The sequence below is a fragment of the Myxocyprinus asiaticus genome, chromosome 35, assembly GCF_019703515.2.
Source record: "Myxocyprinus asiaticus isolate MX2 ecotype Aquarium Trade chromosome 35, UBuf_Myxa_2, whole genome shotgun sequence".
In the NCBI taxonomy this organism is placed as follows: domain Eukaryota; kingdom Metazoa; phylum Chordata; class Actinopteri; order Cypriniformes; family Catostomidae; genus Myxocyprinus; species Myxocyprinus asiaticus.
Window position 1 is genome coordinate 9878261 of NC_059378.1, and position 22053 is coordinate 9900313.

Below are 22053 nucleotides of genomic sequence, written 5' to 3' on the forward strand. Positions count from 1 at the left end.
GAAAAGTAATGATTATGAAACAGATAATACCGACACTGAATTCTAATCGGACGAGCCATGTTTTAAGCTGTTGTAAAATTACTGTGAATGCAAACCGGTCAACACACTTTCTATATTAATGTGTCCGGTTACTGCATTGGCAACTGCAAATAGTCAGGAAGGATAATAAACTATATTACTTGGCAGAAGCATTATTTATTCTGATAATTATTAATAATAAATAAAGTTTCGTTAAATTAAGTTTCAGTTGTTTAGTTTAAAAACTGTTTATTGAATATTGGCATTTTTATTATAGTTCTGTTGCCTTAACAGTATGGTTACAAAGCTTAACAATGCTGAATTTCTGCTTTGCACTCTTCTAGACCTGAGAAAAATGGATTGGATGGATGAATTGCTTGTTAGGTTCTACACCCTTGTAAGGGTGCTATATATCACCAAACTGTGGAATGGTTGACCTTGTCACCTGCAGTGTGATAAGAAGGTCTTTTTTGTGTCTTCTTGTTTTCTGTTAAAATTAGGTGAGACCAGTTAGACCAGATCATGCGAGACCAGTTATGAGAGAAAAGAGAGAGGCAGTTGGGAGAGCACACAACCTCCGCAGAGCTGTGGAGATCCAGGAACAATAGACTTGTTTTACTTGAACAAAGAAGATGTCATGGTATTTTCCTTCCATTCTCTCTGGGGCAGAACACTCTAATTTAGTTACAAAGCAGAGTAATATCATACACAGATGTGTTGTGTAGGTTATGGCCAATAGCCAACTTTATTCGCAGCAATTCCCTTTTTACACACTAACAGACACACATGTTGGTTCACTATATTAGGCGATTCTCATGAAATCTGCCAAGAAAATATCCTGGTTCTATTTTACTCCAGAAAGAAAAGCAGCAAATCAGAAATGGAAAACGAAGCCTATTTTTAGGGCCATTAAGATTTTTTACATTGTGACATTATTTTCATAACAGTTACGCACATATTACAACCCCCCCCCATTCTCATTACTACAATGCCAAAAAAAAATAAAAAATGGTCATTATAATATTCTCATTTCCGCATTTCCGTGAGAAAAAGTTATATTTAAATGACAAAAGTATTTATACATCATATAAGTACTTTCTTGGCACTGTCTTTTATTTGCATTGATTTTAATTTTTAAAAAATCATTTTACAACAGTAACTTTTTTACTGTAATACCAGACTGTGTTAGGGTAATGAGAATCATCAATGAAAACAATGAGAACAGTTAAAGAAACATCTGGACGTGTTACGGTGTCCTGGAAATAATGTCACAGGAGAAAAAATCAAAATGATCATAAACATAGGCTTTTTTATTTTCTTTTTGCAAAATATATACAGTATATTTATTTTGTGTTTTTTTATTTGGTGTTAAATATGACCAGAACATGTTCTTGACAGGTTTCGTGTGATTCACCCATCACAATCACGCAGCGATATGAAGGAAATTATATTTTCTTAAACCTAACCCTAATCATAAACCTAACCCAGAAACCTGCAGTTATCAGATTAGATATATTTTATATACTGTAACATATTAAACATTTTGGCTGATTTATGAGCCTTTTAAATAGTGTTGATCACTTGAAATATAGGTTTTTGACATTTCATTCAGTTAGGCCCTCACAAGTATAACTAAACCACACACACACACAATAGAAAGCCCAGTTTATTGCAACAGGGAAATGTCTGAGTTGTTTTTGTTGAGGCTCTAGATAGAGTGCCATTTGCCACACTTGTACTGAGAAAAAATGCCATTAAATATGAAAAAGTATAACCACACTCCTAAAAGGCCTGCAGTAGCTCTGCATAGATGTTGGCCATTAGAGCCACAGTCATTTGTTCTCTCCCACCAACACAGTGACTTTACAGTAGTGGATCTGACAACACTGCCAAGCATTCATCTAGCGAATCTCCGCTCTCTTTCTAACAAAACGGATGAATTACTTCTTCTCACCCGCAAAAATAAGGACTTTGCAAATTCAGCTGCATTGTGCTTCACGGAAACCTGGATGAGTGAAACCATTCTGGACAGCACATTACATATACCGGGCTTCCATCTGTTCAGAGCAGATCGCACCACAGAATTAACGGGGAAAACGAGAGGTGATGGAACGTGTTTTTACATCAACGAATGTTGGTGTACAGATGTAACAACGCTGAAGAAGATGTGCTTTCCTAATTTAGAGGCACTCTTCATAAACCATAAGCCGTTTTCCTTGTGTATTCTTGTGAATGTTTATATTCCTCCACATGCGTGTGTGAACGCAGCGCTGCAACAGCTGGCTAATCAGATCACAGACATGGAACAACAAAACCTGGACTCACTTATTATTATTCTTGGGGCAAATCTCACACGTGAACTACAAAAATACAGACAGCACATTACATGCCCCACCACAGACAGAAATACACTGGATCATTGCTACATAACAATAAAGAATGCATATCGCTCTGTCCCTTGAGCAGCTTTGGGACTCTCTGATCACTGTCTGGTTCAACTTCTTTCGATCTACAGGCTGAAACTAAAATCAGCTAAACCTGTAGTAAGGACTGTAAAGGGATGGACCAATGAAGCAGAGCTGGAACTACAAGCCTGCTTTGATTGCACTGATTAGAGTGTTTTTGAGGCTGCAGCCACAGACCTGGATGAGCTCACAGATACTGTGACATCATATATAAGTTTCTGTGAGGATATGTGCATTCCTACTAGGACTTAGTTAACATACAACAACAACGAACCATGGTTTACAGCAAAACTCAGGCAGCTTTGTCAGGCCAAAGAGGATGCTTACAGAAGTGGGGATAAAATCTTGTATAATCAGGCCAAAAACAGACTGACAAAGGAGATCAGTGTGGCTAAAAGAAGCTATTCTGAAAAGCTGAAAAAATAGTTTTCAGCTAACGACCCTGCATAAGTGTGAAGAGGCCTACTACAAGACACCATCCCCCAACACTGTAGGGAATCAACAGTTGGCTGATGACCTAAATGTGTTTTACTGTCGATTTGAAAAGCCCAGTCTCACACCTCACACCCACTCTGATCTTCACAGCACACAAACATTTACACTTCCTGCAACCCCCCTCCTCACCTCTCCTGCTACTCTACCCACAGTTAAGATCTGTGAAGAGGATGTGTGCCGGGTCTTCCAGAAACAGAAGACAAGAAAAGCACAGACCCTTGTTTCACCCACTTGTCTAAAATCCTGTGCTGACCAGCTGGCCCCCATCTTCACAGAGATCTTAAACAGATCACTGGAGCGGTGTGAAGTTCCCTGCTGCTTCAAACACTCCACATTCATCCCTGTCCCAAAGAAACCCAAGATCAAAGGACTTAATGACTACAGACCAATTGCTCTGACATCTGTGGTCATGAAGTCATTTGAGAGACTGGTGTTGGCCCACCTGAAGGACATCACTGAACCCTTTCTGGATCCCCTGCAGTTTGCCTATCAAGCAAACAGGTCTGTGGATGATGCAGTCAATATGGGACTGCATTACATACTTCAACATCTAGACAGACCAGGGACTTATGCAAGAATAATATTTGTTGACTTCAGTTCGGCTTTTAACACTATCAACCCACTCTCTTATGGACTAAATAACCCAGCTCTCTGTTCCTGCCTCTATCTGTCACCAGCTTTCTGACAAACAGGCAGCAGCTAGTGAGAATGGGGAAATTCACCTCCAGCACATGTACAATCAGCACTGGTGCCCCCCAGGGATGTGTACTCTCCCCACTACTCTTCTCCCTGTACACAAATGACTGCACCAACAATGATCCCTCTTTTAAGCTCCTGAAGTTTTCAAACAACACTACAGTTATCGGCCTCATCCAAGATGCCGATGAGTCTGCATACAGAAGTGAAGTTGAACAGCTGGCCGTCTGGTGCAGTCAAAACAAACTGGAGCTGAACACACTCAAAACAGTGGAGATGATAGTGGACTTTAGGAGGAATACTGCATTGACCCCGCTCACCATTCTGAGCAGTACTGTGGCAGCTGTGGAGTCATTCATGTTCCTGTGCACTACCATCTCACAGGACCTGAAGTGGGAGACCCACATAGACTCAATTTTGAAAAATGCCTAGCAGAGGTTGTACATCCTTCGCCAGCTGAGGAAGTTCAACCTGCCACTGGCGTTTTTTTTTTTTTTTTTTTGTAAAACATTATCATTGACCAAGGACTGAAAACGGTTTAAGGAACGAAAACAAAAACCAAAAAGGAACAGAATTTTTTCCGGAGTGAAACGTTATTTTTAAATGCTGGTAACTGGTTATAACCAGTTAATTGTGTTCTGATAATCTTTTCATGCAACTAAAGGCCAAAGGGTTTATCACAGTTAACTTTTTGGAACTACACCACTTCATGTTGTCTGAAAAAAGAAACATGTGCTTTGATCCTAATTGCCTGTTGTAGATGTTGCATTCTCTGAATGAAAATTTTTTTAACAGCTATGTATAATTACTACATATACGTACATGCATGGCTAATCTAAATACAAGGAAAACATTAGAGGTAAAAGTAAATTTCTCAGTTGTTTCCAAGTCTTCACAGAATTATTGTTAGATATGATGCATTAATACAGATTTGATGCTGTTGGGTTTTGACTGAGAAGCAGATCTGTAAACAAAATTATACTTAACTGTTAATTAAATGCTTGTTATGATTTCTATGCCGATAAATCTACCACACACAAAAAAATTAATTGCTTATTTTGGCTTGTTTTTCCAGACCATGTTGCTTGTTTCTCTTGCGAGATCTGGCAACACTGCAATTGGTATTTCACACACCCCTTAGTGCACAGTACTGTCACTTTAAAAAGAACATTATTAACCGTTCTATTATTTTGTTCTAACCGGTAACCTTTTGGAAAGGAGGCTGCAGAACCTCTGAACCGGAACGAAAAAAATACTGTTTTTGCTCAGAACGAATGAAATGAAAAGCATTTCGTTTGTAGTCCCTGATTTTGACAATGGTGAATGTTGTAATGTGATGAACTATGGTATATCATACTCTGTTGAATATGTCTCAATGAAATTTTGATATGGAGGTAAAGTTGATCATTTTTAATTGTCTCGTTACATGAGTTCAATCTTTTCTGCACTGTATACAGTAGATGACACTGTGGCATAAAAGTGAACATATATAAACAATGGTTGAATATAGGAACTATTGCAGCTGACTCCACAGCACAGGGGTCCTGCACTCTTTCATCACTCTTCTTACTCTCTTCTAAAATCCCTTCTCTTCTCTCTTTTCCTTCACCTTTACCTGGCACTTTCCTAAAAGTAAGATGTAGGCTACTAATCTGCTTGCTGGCAAACTGGCAGAGGAATTTCAAAAGAAATGAGCTCACTTGACTATCATTTCCCTCAGCATTACAACTGAAATCAACTGAAACACTTACACTATGGACAATATCAGAGCCCAAAATTCATTTCTGAAGGGGGGGATTGCCCCCAACAATGCCTTATATTGTTGGGGATTTTTTCCACTTCGTAATCATTACACTATTTTATCTAACTGTTTCTATCAGTTATCTCATATGGTATCTCATTGACCTGTTTTTCTTAATTATACCTTTTATTTTAAACAACTCTTATGCATTATGATGCTTCTTTTCAGTCACTTGTTTCCCAGCAAGGCGCAATGTAATCTATCCGGTAATGTGCTGACTTACATTTATTGTTGTTCTTTGCAGATACTTTATTATGTATTTTATTTATTTTTCTATGTTATTAATGTTGTATTCTTATTTTAAATGGATACATTTTATATAATACATAACAATATAACATCTTTATAACATAACTAGTATGTGCCTCACCTCGAAGCTGTTAACGATGATGATGATTCTTTTTCGCTCGCTCCCTGGTCCAGTTCTTAATGGCAAAACTGGCACGAACAAGTAATCAGAAAAGGAAGATGAATGACTTAAAGCTGCTATTGCGAGCAGCCCCCTCTGTTGGTCAAAATAAACAGCACACAATTAACCTTGTTGCCGGTAGGCTTCAATAGGGACTTTCTTGCTATGTATTTTCACTTAGCGGACTGTTTTGAATGCACAATAAAAACGGGGACATTTCTGGGGACAGCTCCAGTCCAGACTGTCAAAAACTGGGACTGTCCCCGGAAAACAGGGACGTTTGGTCACCCTAATTCAGGGTGAACAGCCCTTAACAGTCCAGTTGTGTTCATTACTCATTCACACTGTACATGCAGACCTGATTGGATGTTCTTGCATGAGGGCCTCTATGACATCATAACATGCACAGGCACGCGAGGAACAATGAAGGCAAAGGCACTCACAGAGAAAAAGAAAAGATGATCAAACAAAGAAAAGAAAGGCAGCCTAATCACAACTCGTATCTCACACAATCTTACATGCCTTTCCTGTCTTCAGTATGGATTTTAGCCTTCCTCAGATGCTCAATCAGGCACTCTCTTATGGCCGGCCACAGTGCATCTGACCTCAGCCCTTTCCCTTTATTAAAAAAATGTTGCCGTGGCTTACTCTCTCTGGAAGAACCATGCTATTGCTGGAGGAACCAACTTGTGGGAAAATGAAAAGCACTGTGTTTCTGTATGCAAGTATTATTATTTTTAAAATGAAAGCTATCTGGCATGTTATATATTTTTACTCCCAAGCCTACCTTGCTGAAAAAAAGCCTAAGCTGGTTTGCTAATTTTTTGCTTGTCTTTCAGCCTGGTCAGGCTGGTCTGTTTTGCTGGATTCAGAGGGATTTGGGGGACTTTTCAGCTGGTCAAGCTGGTCGGTTTACTGGTTTTAGAAAGGTTTGGGGGACATTTTCTGGTCAGGCTGGTCTGTTTTTCTGGATTCAGATGGACTTGGGGGACTTTTCAGCTGGTCAGGCTGATCGGTTTACTGGTTTTAGAAAGGTTTGGGGGACATTTTCTAGTCAGCTGTTTTTAGAAGCTATTTTGGCCACTTTCGGCTGGTCATTTTTCTGATTATTGAGGGATTTTGGCCACTTTCAGCTGGTCAGGCTGGTCTCTTTGCTGGTCTTAGAATGGTTTTGGACACGTTCCGCAAGTAAGGTTTGTTCTGGTTTTAGAGGGGTTTGAGACACTTTTCAGTTAGTCAGGCTTGTGGAGACCAACTGGCAGACCAGCTAGACCAGCCTAGTCAGACTGAGAGACAGGACTGCTAGCCCGTCTTAAACCTGCTAAGGTTGCAAACCAGTTTTTTTTTTTTTTTTTTTTTGCTGGGTATTCATGTTTCCTATTCACGTTCCTCATTGAATCTGGATTGGAGGGAAAATGTGCTTTTCTTAAATTCTACCCTTCCTCGGAACCAGGAAGGGATTTACTCAGAGGTTGATGAGTGGAAGAAAGAGAGAAAGGAGAGGGGAAATGATTGTCTGAGGGCCACCGGTGGTTTCAGGTTTCACCTTCTTTACCTTGGAGCTTTTGATACTTTGCTTTCTCTCTCTCACTCACCCTCTCGTTTTCTTTCTCTCTTTCCCACTCTGCCAGCCACCCCCCTTCAAACCACACCAAGCTTCATAAACGGAGCATACTAACGGGAAAAGGAGAGGGAGGCAGTGAAAGGAGAGCACCATAAGGACTGAACAGAGAGGATTCTCGGCAAAGAAAACTCCTTGCAAGGTAGGTGATCCTGTTTCTTTGACGGATCTCCAGCTGGGTAGACAAAGAGATGGGAAATCTTGTTTCTTGCTTTTTTAAACACTTTAGAGTCTTGCATTTGCTCAAACATCCCTTGCTTTCTGTTCTATGATTTTGCAGTTGCTAGCTACAGCTCAGATTTGAGGTAATGAATGGGTGCCTGTTTGTTTGTGTGCATGTGTGTGTTCGATAGTGGAAATGTAATACAAGGTGTCTAGACAGAGATGCATACTCTAGGTTGTTTTGATACATTTTCTGGAGACCAGAAGAGACAAGGTCAAAATGTATACGATCTTAGAGATATCTTATCTTGCGGATAAAGGGTAATTATGCAAGGAATGGGCCTATTAGGCAGTGATTCTTCATCATTGTTCTAAGACTGATCAGCATGACTTAAATGTATGTGCAGCTCTAGGGTAAAGGGGAATGCATAAAGAATGGACTTCTTCTGGCAGTGATCCTTGTTTTAGGAGTGACCTAAAGGACCAAACAAAGACATGCACAGGTAGAACCACTGACTCATAAATTTTGACTCATCTTCAAGTGGGCTTCCAGTCAGCAAAAACAGATGAAGAAGAGGTTAGGACAGATGTTTTCTGAGGTCACCCAGATGTCCAGGTGTACAGCACTCAACAGGAATATACCCTCATCACTTTAAACAGAGCAAAAACAATAATTACAGACACTTCCTGAATGGGGATTCACCGTCTTCCACTACTCTTTTCTGGCAGGGAGAAAGCACCTGCTTTTTTGGAATGTGGTATATGCCAACATCTGGAAAACAAAAATTTTAAAGACTGGAAAAAGGGGATAATGCTGCTGTATGTTGTTGATATACATCATGCCATTCTGGGTTTAAACCTCTGATTAGCATAAGCCACAAGGCTGCTTAAAAATTTAAATGGGACCATAAACTCCTGAGCTTAATTTTAGCGAGCTTAAAAGCATGAGCTTAGTGGCGAGTGGTGGAGCTGTGGTCCTGGTGCGAATTTTAGACTTGCTAATTTCTATGCTATATTTGGATTTTAGGGGAAATGCAAAGAAGCTAACTTGCAATTGGCAGGCTGCCATCATCTGCAGAGAAAACGTGCATTAAACTTTGAGGGTTACATAAAAAAATTAATAATTACGAAACATCCCGTTCAAACCACTTGCAAAGCAGTGCTAGCAAACTTTGGGTTATAATAACCATTCTCCGCAGCCACCTTCACTGAAATGGATAAACACCTCTTTAAAGAGCCACCCTAGAACAACATTGTCTGTAATTGCATGAATACACTAATTGCAAGTAGATGATGCTTGTATCATTGTTGCTAAGGCATGAAAAGGATAAAGTCAGCTGGCATAAAGTTGGTTTTCAGTGGCAGTCATCAGATTGGCTGCTCTCTGGACTGGGCTGGCGTCCCTTGATGTGACTAGCACAAGGTGAATAGTTGCCTCAATGTCTGGATGGACAGACTTGGCACTGTCCAGTGGATTGGGAGAGGTGAACAAAAAGCTTGAAGATGACAGACAGGAGAGGGGAAGAATACCCCAATTGTGTCCAGTGTCTGAGGAGCTTTTCAGTGTTTCTGTGTGGGAGTATGATGTTTATCTGAGTTTGTGTTAAATTAAAGCTCATTTAGACACACCTCAACCCAAAATACCCTTGCAAAAAGCCTCTCTGAGGACAGTTTTTAATTTCTTAGAAACGTTGTGACCACTTTGAATTTTTTGAATTTGAAGCTGTCAAATTTACAAGAAACTGTCCAGGTCCCACAGCATTTCACCCCAAAATTATGAGATATTGAATTTTGCATAAATAAAGTGAAAACTTTTTTTTTTTTTAAGATTGTTAAGATTTCTGCATTTGTAAATTGTCATTACTGTAATGTGAAAAAAAAAAAAAAAAAAAAAATAAAATAATATATATATATATATATATATATATATATATATATATATATATATATATATATATATATACATTTTAAAAAGTACATTTGTGAGCATACATCTCTCATGTACCTTTATATGCTGAAATAGCAAGCTATTAGTTTTGATTATTTGCACGTTATTACCATGTTTTTTGTGTGTGTGGACATTTATCATGACAATACCATGGTTTTGAATATGAATATGGTAATCATTCAGTACCATGCTATACTGTATATCAAAGTACCATGGCATTACCACCTGACACCATCACTGTACCATGGTAGTGCCATAATACTGTTATAAAAGTTGTAAGCTAAGGAATTTGAAGTCATTAAGATTCTAGACAGAGATTCTAAAACAGAAGCCATGGCTAAATAAAAGGCAAAATACTGTTGTTTAACAGAGGACACAGTCCTGATAAAACGCTGACTCTGTGAGATGAAACAGCAACTTGTATTGTATGTTCTAGATTTACCATGCAAGGCCATCAGGGGTCCTAATTAGCCCCAGCTTTATTAGCTATAGCCAGTATCCATAGGCGTATCCCCCATAGCAGACACACACAGCGTAAATTAAAGCCTTCAGCTTGTCTGTTCACTGTCTATACAAGCCACTTACTCCCACTTCTGTCTCTGGAGCATCATTTAGATGGCTAATATGAAAGAGGGAGAGAGCAAAAGAGCAGGGTTGGGGTACAGGATGTAATATCAGGCAGGGATTCAGGAGAGTGGTTTGACTTATGGTGGTTTGGTGATATGGGTCTTTGCACTGTGAACCGCTATGGCCATTTTAATTGCTCTTTGAGTAGTCCCATACTCTCTTTCTGCTGGGCTGCTCTCATAGCATGGAGATATTTTTGGCAGGTGTCCAAAGGGGGAGCTGTTATGACTATTATGCTACACAAAGCCTTGCTGTACATGAGCGCTGGTTCATACTCATTCAGAGACTCCAGTTGGATACAACTGTATTGTTTTCTTTTCCTTAAAGACCGTCTGGGGAAAAGAATGTCCCTAAACCAGTGACTGGAAGTCAGGTTCTTTGTACTGGACCAGTGTCGGAAAGGAACTACAAGTAGCGAGGCTACTAACTTAAATACATTTTCTGGTTTCAATGCAAGTTAAGCTCAATTGACAGCATCTGTGGCATAATGTTGATTACTAAAAAAATTAATTTCCATGTGTACTTCCTTTTCTTTAAAAAAAAGGCAAAATAAAGGGGGCCTGGGTAGCTCAGCGAGTATTGATGCTGACTACCACCCCTGGAGTCGCGAGTTCAAATCCAAGGCGTGCTGAGTGACTCCAGCCTGGTCTCCTAAGCAACCAAATTGGCCCGGTTGCTAGGGTGGGTAGAGTCACGTTGGGTTAACCTCCTCGTGGTCGCTATAATGTATGGTTCTCGCTCTCAGTGGGGCACGTGGTGAGTTGTGTGTGGATGCCGCGGAGAATAGCGTGAAGCCTCCACACATGCTATGTCTCCACGGTAATGTACTCAACAAGTCACATGATAAAATGCGCAGATTGACAGTCTCAGACGTGGAGGCAACTGAGATTCATCCTCTGCCACCCGGATTGAGTCACTACACCACCACGAGGACTTAGAGCGCACATGGAATTGGGCATTCCAAATTAGGGAGAAAATAAAATCTTTTTTTTTTTTTAACAAAAATAATACAAAATTATGTTGAAAATAAATTACATTTTCATTTGATTCAAGTTTTAAAGAATTAATTTATTGTTTTCCGAACTGGGGTGGACACCTGCGAACCACACCCAGATCCACTTGGAAAACTCTTGTATACTTTGCAGTTGGTATGAATGCAATCCATGTTAAATTGTGGAGCTACTCACTACTATTGATAGCATGTAATTTGCATCTTCACCATGTCACATTTATTATAGTATAAAGCATTTCTCATTGCTGCTTGTCTCCTAATAAATTGCCTTTGGAGAGCAGCTTGCATTCTATGCATCTCTTCCAAAGCATCCATGGCTAGGGACACATTTCCCCAAAAGCAAAACAGCCAGGAACGGTAACATCCTTCCAGAGTAAGATAAGACTAATCATGTTGCTTGCAGAGACATGCTAATCACACCCCAAGTATGTTGCCTGAGGCAAAGGGAGGAACAAGGCTGGAGTTAAATACCTGTCTGATGAGACGTCAGCGAGATAGAATGTACCATTGTCTAAACATGGCCGGATGTCTTCGGGAGAGAGGTGTTGACATTTTTACCTCGCATACAAGACTCATACAAGTCACAAATACACACACAGGCATATGAGACACACACAAGAGATGCTCTTTCAGAATCCAATCCATCTGGACATAACTGTTTGTAATAATTTTCAAGTCCAGGGAGAAAACCTTTTAATCATTTCCTCTAAACTGCTACTAATCTGACCTGGTCACTGGAGTTCTAGATGAAAAATTACAGAGAGCTCATTATTTTTATTTATTTATTTATTTTTAATCTCATTCTCTGCACATGTTGTTACTGAGTTATTGCCAAGGAATAGTTTTACTTATGAAAACAGAGAGTTTGCAGTCTATTTGTCAAGAGAGACAGCAAAATTGCACTTGCGATATGGCCACAGGGTGTCAATGTTAAACAAATTGAAGAAAGTGTGCATGTTTCACACTGTTTCAAGAAATTTCAACTTATAATTTTACAGTATACCATATATTTCTTGACTGTAAATAGTAGCTACATAGGCTCACACAATCTATTATTTTATGCATGTTTTATAAAGGACTTAGCCGTTATTTCATGATCTTTGAGGTAAGTTAATTCTTCAAAGAAAACGTACATAAAATAAGACCAACTAAGTCTTGTTTGATAATTTAGCTCTTTTTGAAGTGAAGTTAAAATGAAATTTTAGTGTACGTCAGTAACATTCTGTTCTCTCCTGCACCTTAGGTCACTCTCTGGTTATCAGTGTTTAAGCGCAAGCTCAGGCCTTTCTAGGGATACTAAACTTAGCATCACTATCAATAAGATTAAGGGTTAGGGCTCTTTGCCCAGTGGGTTAGTCCACTCAAGGTAAGTGGCATGTAGCCACAAATAACCTAAATTCCTCTTGTTCATGGAACTTGCCCATACCTGTTCCTTTTTAGTCTCACTAAGACTAGGACTAAATAGCATGTCTTTCTCCCTGCATCATATTAAACAACCTTGTGGTCCAATCTACACTCTGATGGCTAATAAACGATAGTTCAACCAAAATGAAAAAAGATGTCATTATTTACTGACCCTGATGTTGTTCCAAACCCATTGAACAACATCAGGGTGACTGAATTAGGGTGAAAGCATGGTTCATTTCAGAATTCAATAATATAAAGTTATATATAGTTATATTTTTAATTAGGGTGACATTCCCTTACTAAAATTAACTATACCACAGTAACCACTAAATTAACCATAGTTACTACAGTCAAAGTTACTTCAATATATCTATGGTAAAACCATGGTTAATTGTATGAAGACCTTGGTTTCCACCAACACAAACATGGTTACTAGAGTCATGTTTACTACAATATTAATATTGTAAACCATGGTTAATTTTCATAAATGATGAACAAATATGGTGACAACATTTCATTAAACTTAAATTTATACTTAATACACACAAATAAACTAGAAAACACCCTATTTTGCATATGAATCAAAACTGTCATAAAAAGCAGCAATACAGTAAATATTTCGCTTCAGAAACGGAATCACAGAATCATTTATGTAAACTTGTTCATGTACATGAATCGTCTGAAAGAACCGACTTACTAAAATGAATTGAAGCTCCCAACGCTAAATATAAGGGAATTGTTTATTTTAACCAGTTCATTTACATGAACTGTCCATAAGAACGATTCACTTAAATGATTTGGTTTTCTCTGCACTATAGGAGACAGAGGACAGTTTAAGTGAGCGTGTTTGAGTACTCCCTTGATTCCTTTGCTGCATTCGCAATACATTGAAATGTACTGGAAAAGTTTGGGGATAGTTCACCCAAAAATAAAAAAAAATTCTCTCATCATTTACTCACCCTCATGCCATCCCAGATTTGTAAGACTTTCTTTCTTCTGCTGAACACAAACAAAGAGTTTTAGAAAAATATCTCACCTCTGTAGGTCCTCACAATGCAAGTGAATGGTGGCCAGAACTTTGAAGGCCCAAAAAGCGTATAAAGGCAGCATAGAAGTAATCCATAGGACTCCAGTGGTTAAATCCATATCTTCAGAAGCGATGTGATAGGTGTGGGTGAGAAAAAGATCAATATTTAAGTCCTTTTTCACTATAAATTTTACTTGCATTTCATAGACCTACAGAGCTGAGATATTCTTCAAAAATCTTTGTTTGTGTTCAGCAGAAGAAAGAAAGTCATACACATCTGGGATGGCATGAGTGTAAATGATGAGAGAATTTTCATTTTTGGGTGAACTATCCCTTTAATGTAGTAGCGTCACTACTTTTAGTTAATTACTCACTAACCCTGTACAAATCACACTGAAAACTGAATTGAAATGTTATTACAATCGACTGTTTTTTGTTTGAATTTTTGCTGTTTGTATGCAGGGAAAACAGGTGTCATTCATGTCTCTGTACCCTACAATCTGAGAAGAGATGGCTGTGTTCATGTTGGTTTACAGATTAGTGGTAAATTACTAATTAATTGTCTTGAATGAAAACAAAGGATTTGTGATGCTGGAATGTTTTAATTGGCACTAGAATGGGGAGATTTTGGGGGTTTTGGAGACATTGGACACCAGGCAATGAATCAAGCTGCTGTGTGGTCGGACAAATTACGATAAATAACATTCCCCAGTGGACCTCGCCCTAGCCTGCGTGTGCCTCAGATTATCTTGGTGTGTTGAAAGGGCTCAACGTATGTGTATGTGTGTGATTGTTTGTGTGTCCAGAGAGACTGGCCATCTGTGTTGACTCACCCTTGAAAAAGGCACTGAATTTTAAGGCCAAGAGCCGTGCCAGGTTTAAGCCTGACCTTGGTTTGTGCAGAGGGCAGTTAAGAGTTGAAAGCACTTTTGAGCTCAAACAAACTTCTCGTTTAGAGACATCACAGACATAAATTAACTGGAATCCAGACCACATGGATTCTGAGAAACATCCCGCTGCTGTGCTCAAATATTTGCTTCTGGTTGTACTGTAGATAGGATGTTCTACAAGATCCATGTCACGTATTTAGTATTTGTTCCTGTACGGCTACTTTTCTGAACAGATTGCATGCTTGCTTGTGTGTGTGTGTGTGTGGATAGACATTTGCATGTGGTTATGCTTATGTAACCAGAGCAAACAAAGTGTCCTCACTCATTGCTTTGTCCCTCTACCGGCTTCTCTCTCTCTCACACACACACCATCCTATTTCCAATATATATGTGTGTTTGTGCAAGGCTAGAGAGCCGGCACTAACTCCATGGTGACCAGGGAAGCATAAATAAGCCACCTGTCTAAAAGTTCTGCAGTGCTGGTGACAGTACACGCTTTAAAGCAAGTCTGTGGGAACTCTCATATGTAGAGACCGTCAGCTGCTGCTTTTATTAAAAGGGTAGTTCACCCACAAATTCTGTCATCATTTAATCACTCTCATGTTGTTACCAACTCTTATGACTCTCTTTGTTCTGTGGAACACAAAAGGAGATGTTAGGCAGAATGTTGGCCTCAGTCACTATTAACTTTAATTGCATCTTTTGTCCATACTGTGAGAGTGAATGGGTGAACTGTCCCTTTAAGGTCAGCTCCAGTTTTGGGGAGTAACTAACTAAAAACAACGACACTATTAACAAGCTACTTTTTCCAATGAGTAGTGGTGTAGCATGACAAAAATTCAAACACACTCTTCTAAACTGTCTTCTCTGTCATATGTTTCATTTGAATTCTTTCCAGTAAATCGGTGTAAATGTAAATGAACTGATTAAAGCAGTGATTCACCAATTCGAATCCCCTGCACAGGTCCTAGGTCCCATAGGTTTTTTTTATAGTGAAATATTTAGGATAGTTAAATGATATGGTTTATTACTATGTTTTTGACTTGTTTATATAAATAAGGGTGTATTCAATTTTTTTGTGTGTGTGTGCATGTATAATTTACTGTAATTATATCTGTTTAATGCTGTCACCCTGTTTGTGATGAATATTCATTCATTTAAACAAAAGCAAAAGTTGTTTTTGTGCCAGAAAAAAGTCTCTAATTAAATCATGAGTTATAAATTGGATATTTATACCTGTAGGTTTAAAAAGCACTGTATTTTATAGTGTATATTCACCATCTAAGTGGCTAAGAAATTAGCATGTTTACATGCATGTTCTTACACCGATTATGCTTAATAAGCCGACAACGAATAAAGTTATGTAAATGACTTAAACGGTTTTATTTGAGTTTTTTACACAATGGTAACCAAATAATCATTAGACTACAACAATAAAAACATAATAGCATTCACCTATGAATATTAAAATAAATAATATTATATACATAAATATTCTACACACACACATACGCACCTACACTTACAAAACAACTTTACATAAATATAATGGTCCATTTTAACTTACTTAACTTTTTGGAACTTTAACTTTTTGGAGCCCAGTTGAATTTTATTATAATACAATATCATACTGAATATTTATTATTATTATAATGAAGACTATATTTGATTTGTGCAATAGTAATATATTTCTGTCGTATTTACACCACATTCACCTGGAGCTTTTATTTTGGTGAAACATTAAAAGGGCAGTGTGTATATGCCAGTTTACAATGTTGCTCACTACAAATCTGTCAAAAAGCTGTCACCTCCTTATTTTCTGTGATACCTTGTCCAGTTTTTAGATTTGATTAATACCTAAAAAAAAAAAAAGCTTTATAGATTGCTATTTTTGCTGTGTTTTTACCGTGAGCAGCACGTCTGAAGCCAATCCAGCAGCAAAATGAATTCACGGATATCACACACCAGCGTTTAACTTCTCACACAATACAACAACTATTTTAGACACTTATTTGTTGCACTAATGGCACTGTAATTTCCCCCCACAAATTTCCCTCTCAGATAGACTTAGTCAAAACTCTGCATTTTATCATTGAGATTTTACACTGTTTTACAGAGTTGTGATTATGTGGATGACGATTAATGCAAAAAACAAAATAAATGTTCAAGTATATGTTTATATAATGTCAGGAGTTTTGCATGAGTGGACTGCATATTGTGACCAAAATTATCCAAACAAGTTAACATTAAGTTAGTTTACCTGTGAACACCACTGTTTCTTGTTGAACGCACAACAGAAAAAGGGTGTCTCTGGGAACTTAGGCACTATTTTTTACATACCCACCAGATGCCACAATTTATTGGTAAATCCAACGTTGAAAAACCGATGACCGATTAATCAAAAAAGTGTAAATATCCAAAGAAAAAAACAGGTAAATCTCATTATCGATCGATCTCTTGTTAGCACACTTTTTAAAAAAGAGGTTCTATTTGCATCAAGTCTTTGTGACTGTGGTTCTATTTAGACCACTGAATACGACAATAATATATTAAAAGACAAATTCTTATCCTGTTAAGAGCCAGAGTTTTGGGATGTTGTGGTCTTTTTTATGTCTGCCTCCCTTGTCTTGAACTTAAAATGTTTGGGAGAAGGCAGCCAGAGTGTCTGATAAGATGGAAGGGGTGTCACTGAGGAATGTGCAATGATACGACTTGGACACTCAAGCTATGTCCGGGTATCTGTGTGAGTGGAAACAACATTTTGGAAAACAACAGGCCACAATGTAAGCACTAATGGGACATGCATGGCCATCAGACGCCAGGATGAGTTATGAGGACAATCTTCATTAAGAGTTTGTTTTGGAATGAAGAACTGGGACAGAGGACTTGTATCTGAAAACTGCAACCATTTCAGGGAGTCAGAGGTGGAAAAGGCAAAATGTTCATTTTGAAATGTTAAAATACTTAATCCATCTTCAGCTTACTATGGATACATTATAACTATACAGTAACTATAACTATAACTAACTATACAGTAAGTAAGCCATCTGTGGGTTGATTTCACCAAAAAGTGTAAACATTACTCTATTTGTGTGAGAACCCCGACCAGCCTGACACAGCAACAATTAGCGCGTTCACATGTGCAAACTTACACCGATTATGTTAATAAGCCGGCAATCTCTAAAGTCATGCAAACAACTTCCATGTTTTTTTTTTTTATATCGGGGTAAGATCATAAATGGTTTAATAAACCTATCGGCATACATAGATTTTTGCCCATTACCCTGACTTTGCTCTGCATGTAAACACGTGAGTGCCGTTATGGAGGCTTATTCAATGTGCGCATATCTTGTACGCATGTCTGTTTACATTTTGTCGTCAATAGCAGATAACATGGTGATTTCAATTGTCATGTAAACACGGTTTTCTTGCATTGTCAGATTGTAAAATAAGCTGATTTTTGTTAGTTATCAGTGTATTGGTTTCCATGTACAGTAAACACACTCATTGACGCATTGTCAACTCATTGATTTTTTTTTTTTTTTAGGCCGGACTCCTTGCTTGTTTGACCAATGGAAGACGAGATAATGTTTGAAAAAAACTTGTTTGAAAATAGATTTTTTTTTTTTTTGTAATTCCATTAGGTGCCACTAGTGGCACATAAACACAATTCACCTTTACCTAAGGCCGAGTACATGTTTATAAAATGTGAAGAGAAAATTTAGAATTTGTTCCCACTCTTTTGTACACAGCTGGGAATTTTTTTGGAGGACTGGTATAATGATAACTCCAAATAATGTAGCGATCACCACAGTTGTGAACAAACTGTAATTTTACCTTGGGATTGTTGAACCAAAGAGCAGTGTGCTTGTTGCCAAAAGCCACGCAGACACATTCGATTATAAACTGTTGCTGGTAATGAGTTGTAGTAATGGAGCAACCTTCAGAAACATTACATCCTATTACACACAACTCATCCCATTCTGACCCAAGTTTTATCCTGAACATATCGGGCCAAGAAACAGAATACAGCTCATTATCATAATTATAAGGTGTGTGGCGTAACACTACTAATAACACTTCTGAAAAAAAGATCTGAGTTGGTTTGCTGGTCTTAGCTGGTTAAGGTGGTCTAGCAGGTCTCCCAGCCTGGCCAAGCTGTTGCTCTGCTGGTTAAGCTGGTTGGCCAGCTGGTCTTGCAGCCCTAACAACTGGCAAGTACCCAAAACCCCTCTAAAACCAGCATACGGACCAGCCTAACTAGACTGGGAGACCAGAAAACTATCTTAGACTAGTTTTAGATAGTCTGGGGTTGTCATTCCAGAAACAGATTACTTTGTCATCATCATTGACCTTCTACTTTTACTACAAAGATGTCACAAGAAAATATTATGGCTTGTCTAAAGATGGAAGCCTTTAATGGGGCTAAAAGCTCCGTCTCATTAGGAAAATGAAATCTAATTACAGATTAATGTCTTGGCCTACACTTTGAAGCTTTTGTGAGTAAAACTATAAAACACTAGCATATCTAATCAGTGGTTTCCTTTAACGTACAGCAAACAATCCATGCATGAAGTGTTTGGACAGCTTAAATCTGAGCTGGTGTGCTGGTCTTAGCTGGTTTAAGTTGGTCCAGCAGGTCTCCCAGCCTGGCCAAGCTGGTCCTCCACTGGTTTAGCTGGTCGTCCAGCTGTTCTTGCATGCCGAACAACCGACAAGTACCTAAAACCCATCTAAAATCAGCAAACAGATAGGCTGCATCCAAAACCAGGAAAATACAGAGGTAGGAAGGGACCAAGGCACGTCCGAATCCAATGTTTGCGTCACATCCCATCTACTGAGATACCTTCATCTGATCGTTTTTGAAGGCAGCATAGATGTATCGTTCGCTACCTATGAAATCCCACAATCCTGTGCATATGGATCCACAGCGGTTGAGCTGAAGTAAAAAAACATTAGGCCGAAGTGTCAGTTGATAGCCATGCTGAGTATAATTTTTTTTCCACTTGTCCAACTTTTGATTCCATTTCTAGTGAGAAAGTAGTATTGTAGTTATTAAATATTTGCTTGGTTATCACCAAAACTCTCTTGACTAGATTAATAGTCTGTTGTGGTTTGGCTGAACTGAATGAATGCTTACATCCGAGATGTGACATAGTGTTGCCTCAGAAGCCTGTCCGAAACCAGTTTCCGAAGGTACCTGCATACGCAAACGCTGTCTGTTAAGTAATTGACTGATAGGTCAGTGAGGCAACAAGGTAGCTACCTTTGTATTTGGATTCAGCCATAGTCTGAGGTTGTCATTCCAGAGACATTTTACTTTGTCATCATCATTGACCCTCTACTCTGGCTACAAAAATCTCACAAGAAAACAGTATGACTTGTCTAAAGGGCAAATAGGGCTAAAATCTCAGTCTCATTAGGCAAATGAGACCTAATTAAAGATACATGTCTTAACTTTTGCCTACACATTGAAACTGTTGTGAGTAAAACTATAGAACACTAGCATATCTAATCACTGGTTTCCTTCAACTGGTTTCCTTCAACCTACAGCAAACAATCCGTGCATGAAGAGTTTGGACAGGGCATGATTAAGCTACCACAAACCCATGACAACGAATGGCTGACATAGTCCATCTAAACCTCAGATGAATTGCCCTACTTCACCATGTTATGTAACGTTCTGCAGCCCATTAGCACTGAATCAGTCGTACAAAGTAACGGAGGGGTAAGAACAGTCTTTGTTTTGATAACCCTTGAGGAATGAGTGGCAGAAGTCCAGTGAAAGGGTTAAAGGAGGGGCTGCCACCCCAATCAGAGTTAATGATTAGAGTCAAAACAGAACTGCAGAAGTGAGGGAGCGGGCAGGGGTTGTGCTCTGGGAGTGCGTGGGGGGATTCGTAGGGGAGAGAGTTAGAGAGAGAGAAGCAACTGTGCTTAAATCTAGCTGGCTGCCTCGCTGGGAATGTAATCCATATGTGCGCGCGTGTTCAGCTGCAGGAGAAAGATATTACCCGCAAAGAAGTGATTGTCTCTGCTTTTTTTGTTTGAATTCCACTCATACCGGCCCCTGGATCTTGGCTCTGTCAAGAGCCAACACAAAAATAGAGGTATAGCGAGGAGAAAGTTGGAGAGAGTGAAAACAAATGCGAACAATAGAGAACTAAATGATAGAAACAGAGGACTCAAAGGAGGAGGGTGTAGTGAGGTAGGTCAAGTTTTGGCTTTGTTTTCTGACTAATGCTGGCTTAGATGCAGAGGTGGCACTTTGTGCTGGGCTGTTTGGACTATGTCTGAATAGGAAGCAAGGGGAGACCATGTGTATGTTTGTACAGTATGTAAGTGTGTGTGCAAGGGAAAGATGGACAGATGGGGGCGTGGAGCTTCTGTATGATCCAGCAGTCTGGGACATAGTAAACGGCACACTAATATCTTACAGCAAAATCTGATGAGAGTGCATGGTATTTCCTTAGTGGAATGCTTTATGCTGTATGCTCAAACCTTGTATCGCCTGAATAGCTCTCCAAGGAGGTAAAGTGTTGCATTGATGGAACAATGAATGGTGTCCATTGGATATGTATGTTTTTATGTGAAGATTGTGGTCACCTGCGATCATTTTTGTTTCATGGGCACTCTTTTTGGCAATTTGGTACCAGGCGCAAGTTGCACATTCACAATGAGTTTCTTGTGTTCCAGGACAAGAGAAGGGTATCAGGTTTTAAGAGTCACCTCCCATCCCTAACCCGCACCTGCTTGTTAAACATTATCAAAAATGGCTCACCCTGTTTATGTTTACTAAAGATATATTCTCAAAAAAATGTTTGCTTACAGAGATTAGTGAACAAAGTGGGAATCATGTTTTCCCCTCATTGTCCCCCAATGAGGAATTTGTGTTAAGGAAGAGTTTGCTTGCAGACATGAAGGACAACTTCCAAGTGTTGATTACTCTTGAGAAATACAGGACCGGCTGGAGTATTTTGACTGGAAGAATTTCTCTCACGTAAGTTTGCTGCAGTTCACTTGCAGTAAAGTTTGAAGCTTGAAAGTGTAGTCAGGCAAGAACAACCTTTTGCAGTGTGGAACAAAATTGTTAGCGGTGCAAAACTTAAAGGAATATTCCGGGCTGAATACAAGTTAAGCTCAATCAACAGCATTTGCGGCATTATGTTGATTAATACAAAAATACATTTCGACTTGTCCCTCCTTTTCTTTAAAAACAGCAAAAAACTAAATTACAGTGAGGCACTTACAATGGAAGTAAATGGGGCCAATTTTTGGAGGGTTTAAAGGCAGAAATGTGAAGCGTACCATTTTATTAAAGCACTTACATTAATTCTTCTGTTAAAACTCTATTATGTATTAATACATTTACCTCAATAAGAAAATAATGTAATCATATTACTTTTAGTTACTTTTTGATTGCCTCAAGATTGCTTATGTTAATAAAGTCGAGAGAAAAGCAATATGTTCTCGAA

The 22053-nt window shown here is 38.8% G+C and overlaps 1 protein-coding gene across 4 annotated transcripts in view; it reads left to right on the forward strand.

The window, feature by feature from the left end:
• The window catches only part of plekha6 (pleckstrin homology domain containing, family A member 6), a 133459-nt gene that overhangs the window by 20599 nt on the left and 90807 nt on the right, over positions 1 to 22053 (forward strand). The window contains exons 1-2 of one of the 4 annotated variants that reach the window (XM_051672090.1): positions 643 to 658; positions 7516 to 7647. Coding sequence is in view for 2 of the 4 variants with exons in the window: in XM_051672088.1 (XP_051528048.1) it covers positions 21496 to 21578 (83 nt within the window). In the remaining 2 variants the exon portion in view is untranslated. Of the gene's footprint in view, positions 1 to 642; positions 659 to 7515; positions 7648 to 20477; positions 20787 to 21480; positions 21579 to 22053 lie in introns of those variants that run through there. The other 3 variants (XM_051672089.1, XM_051672085.1, XM_051672088.1) reach the window with 3 other exon arrangements.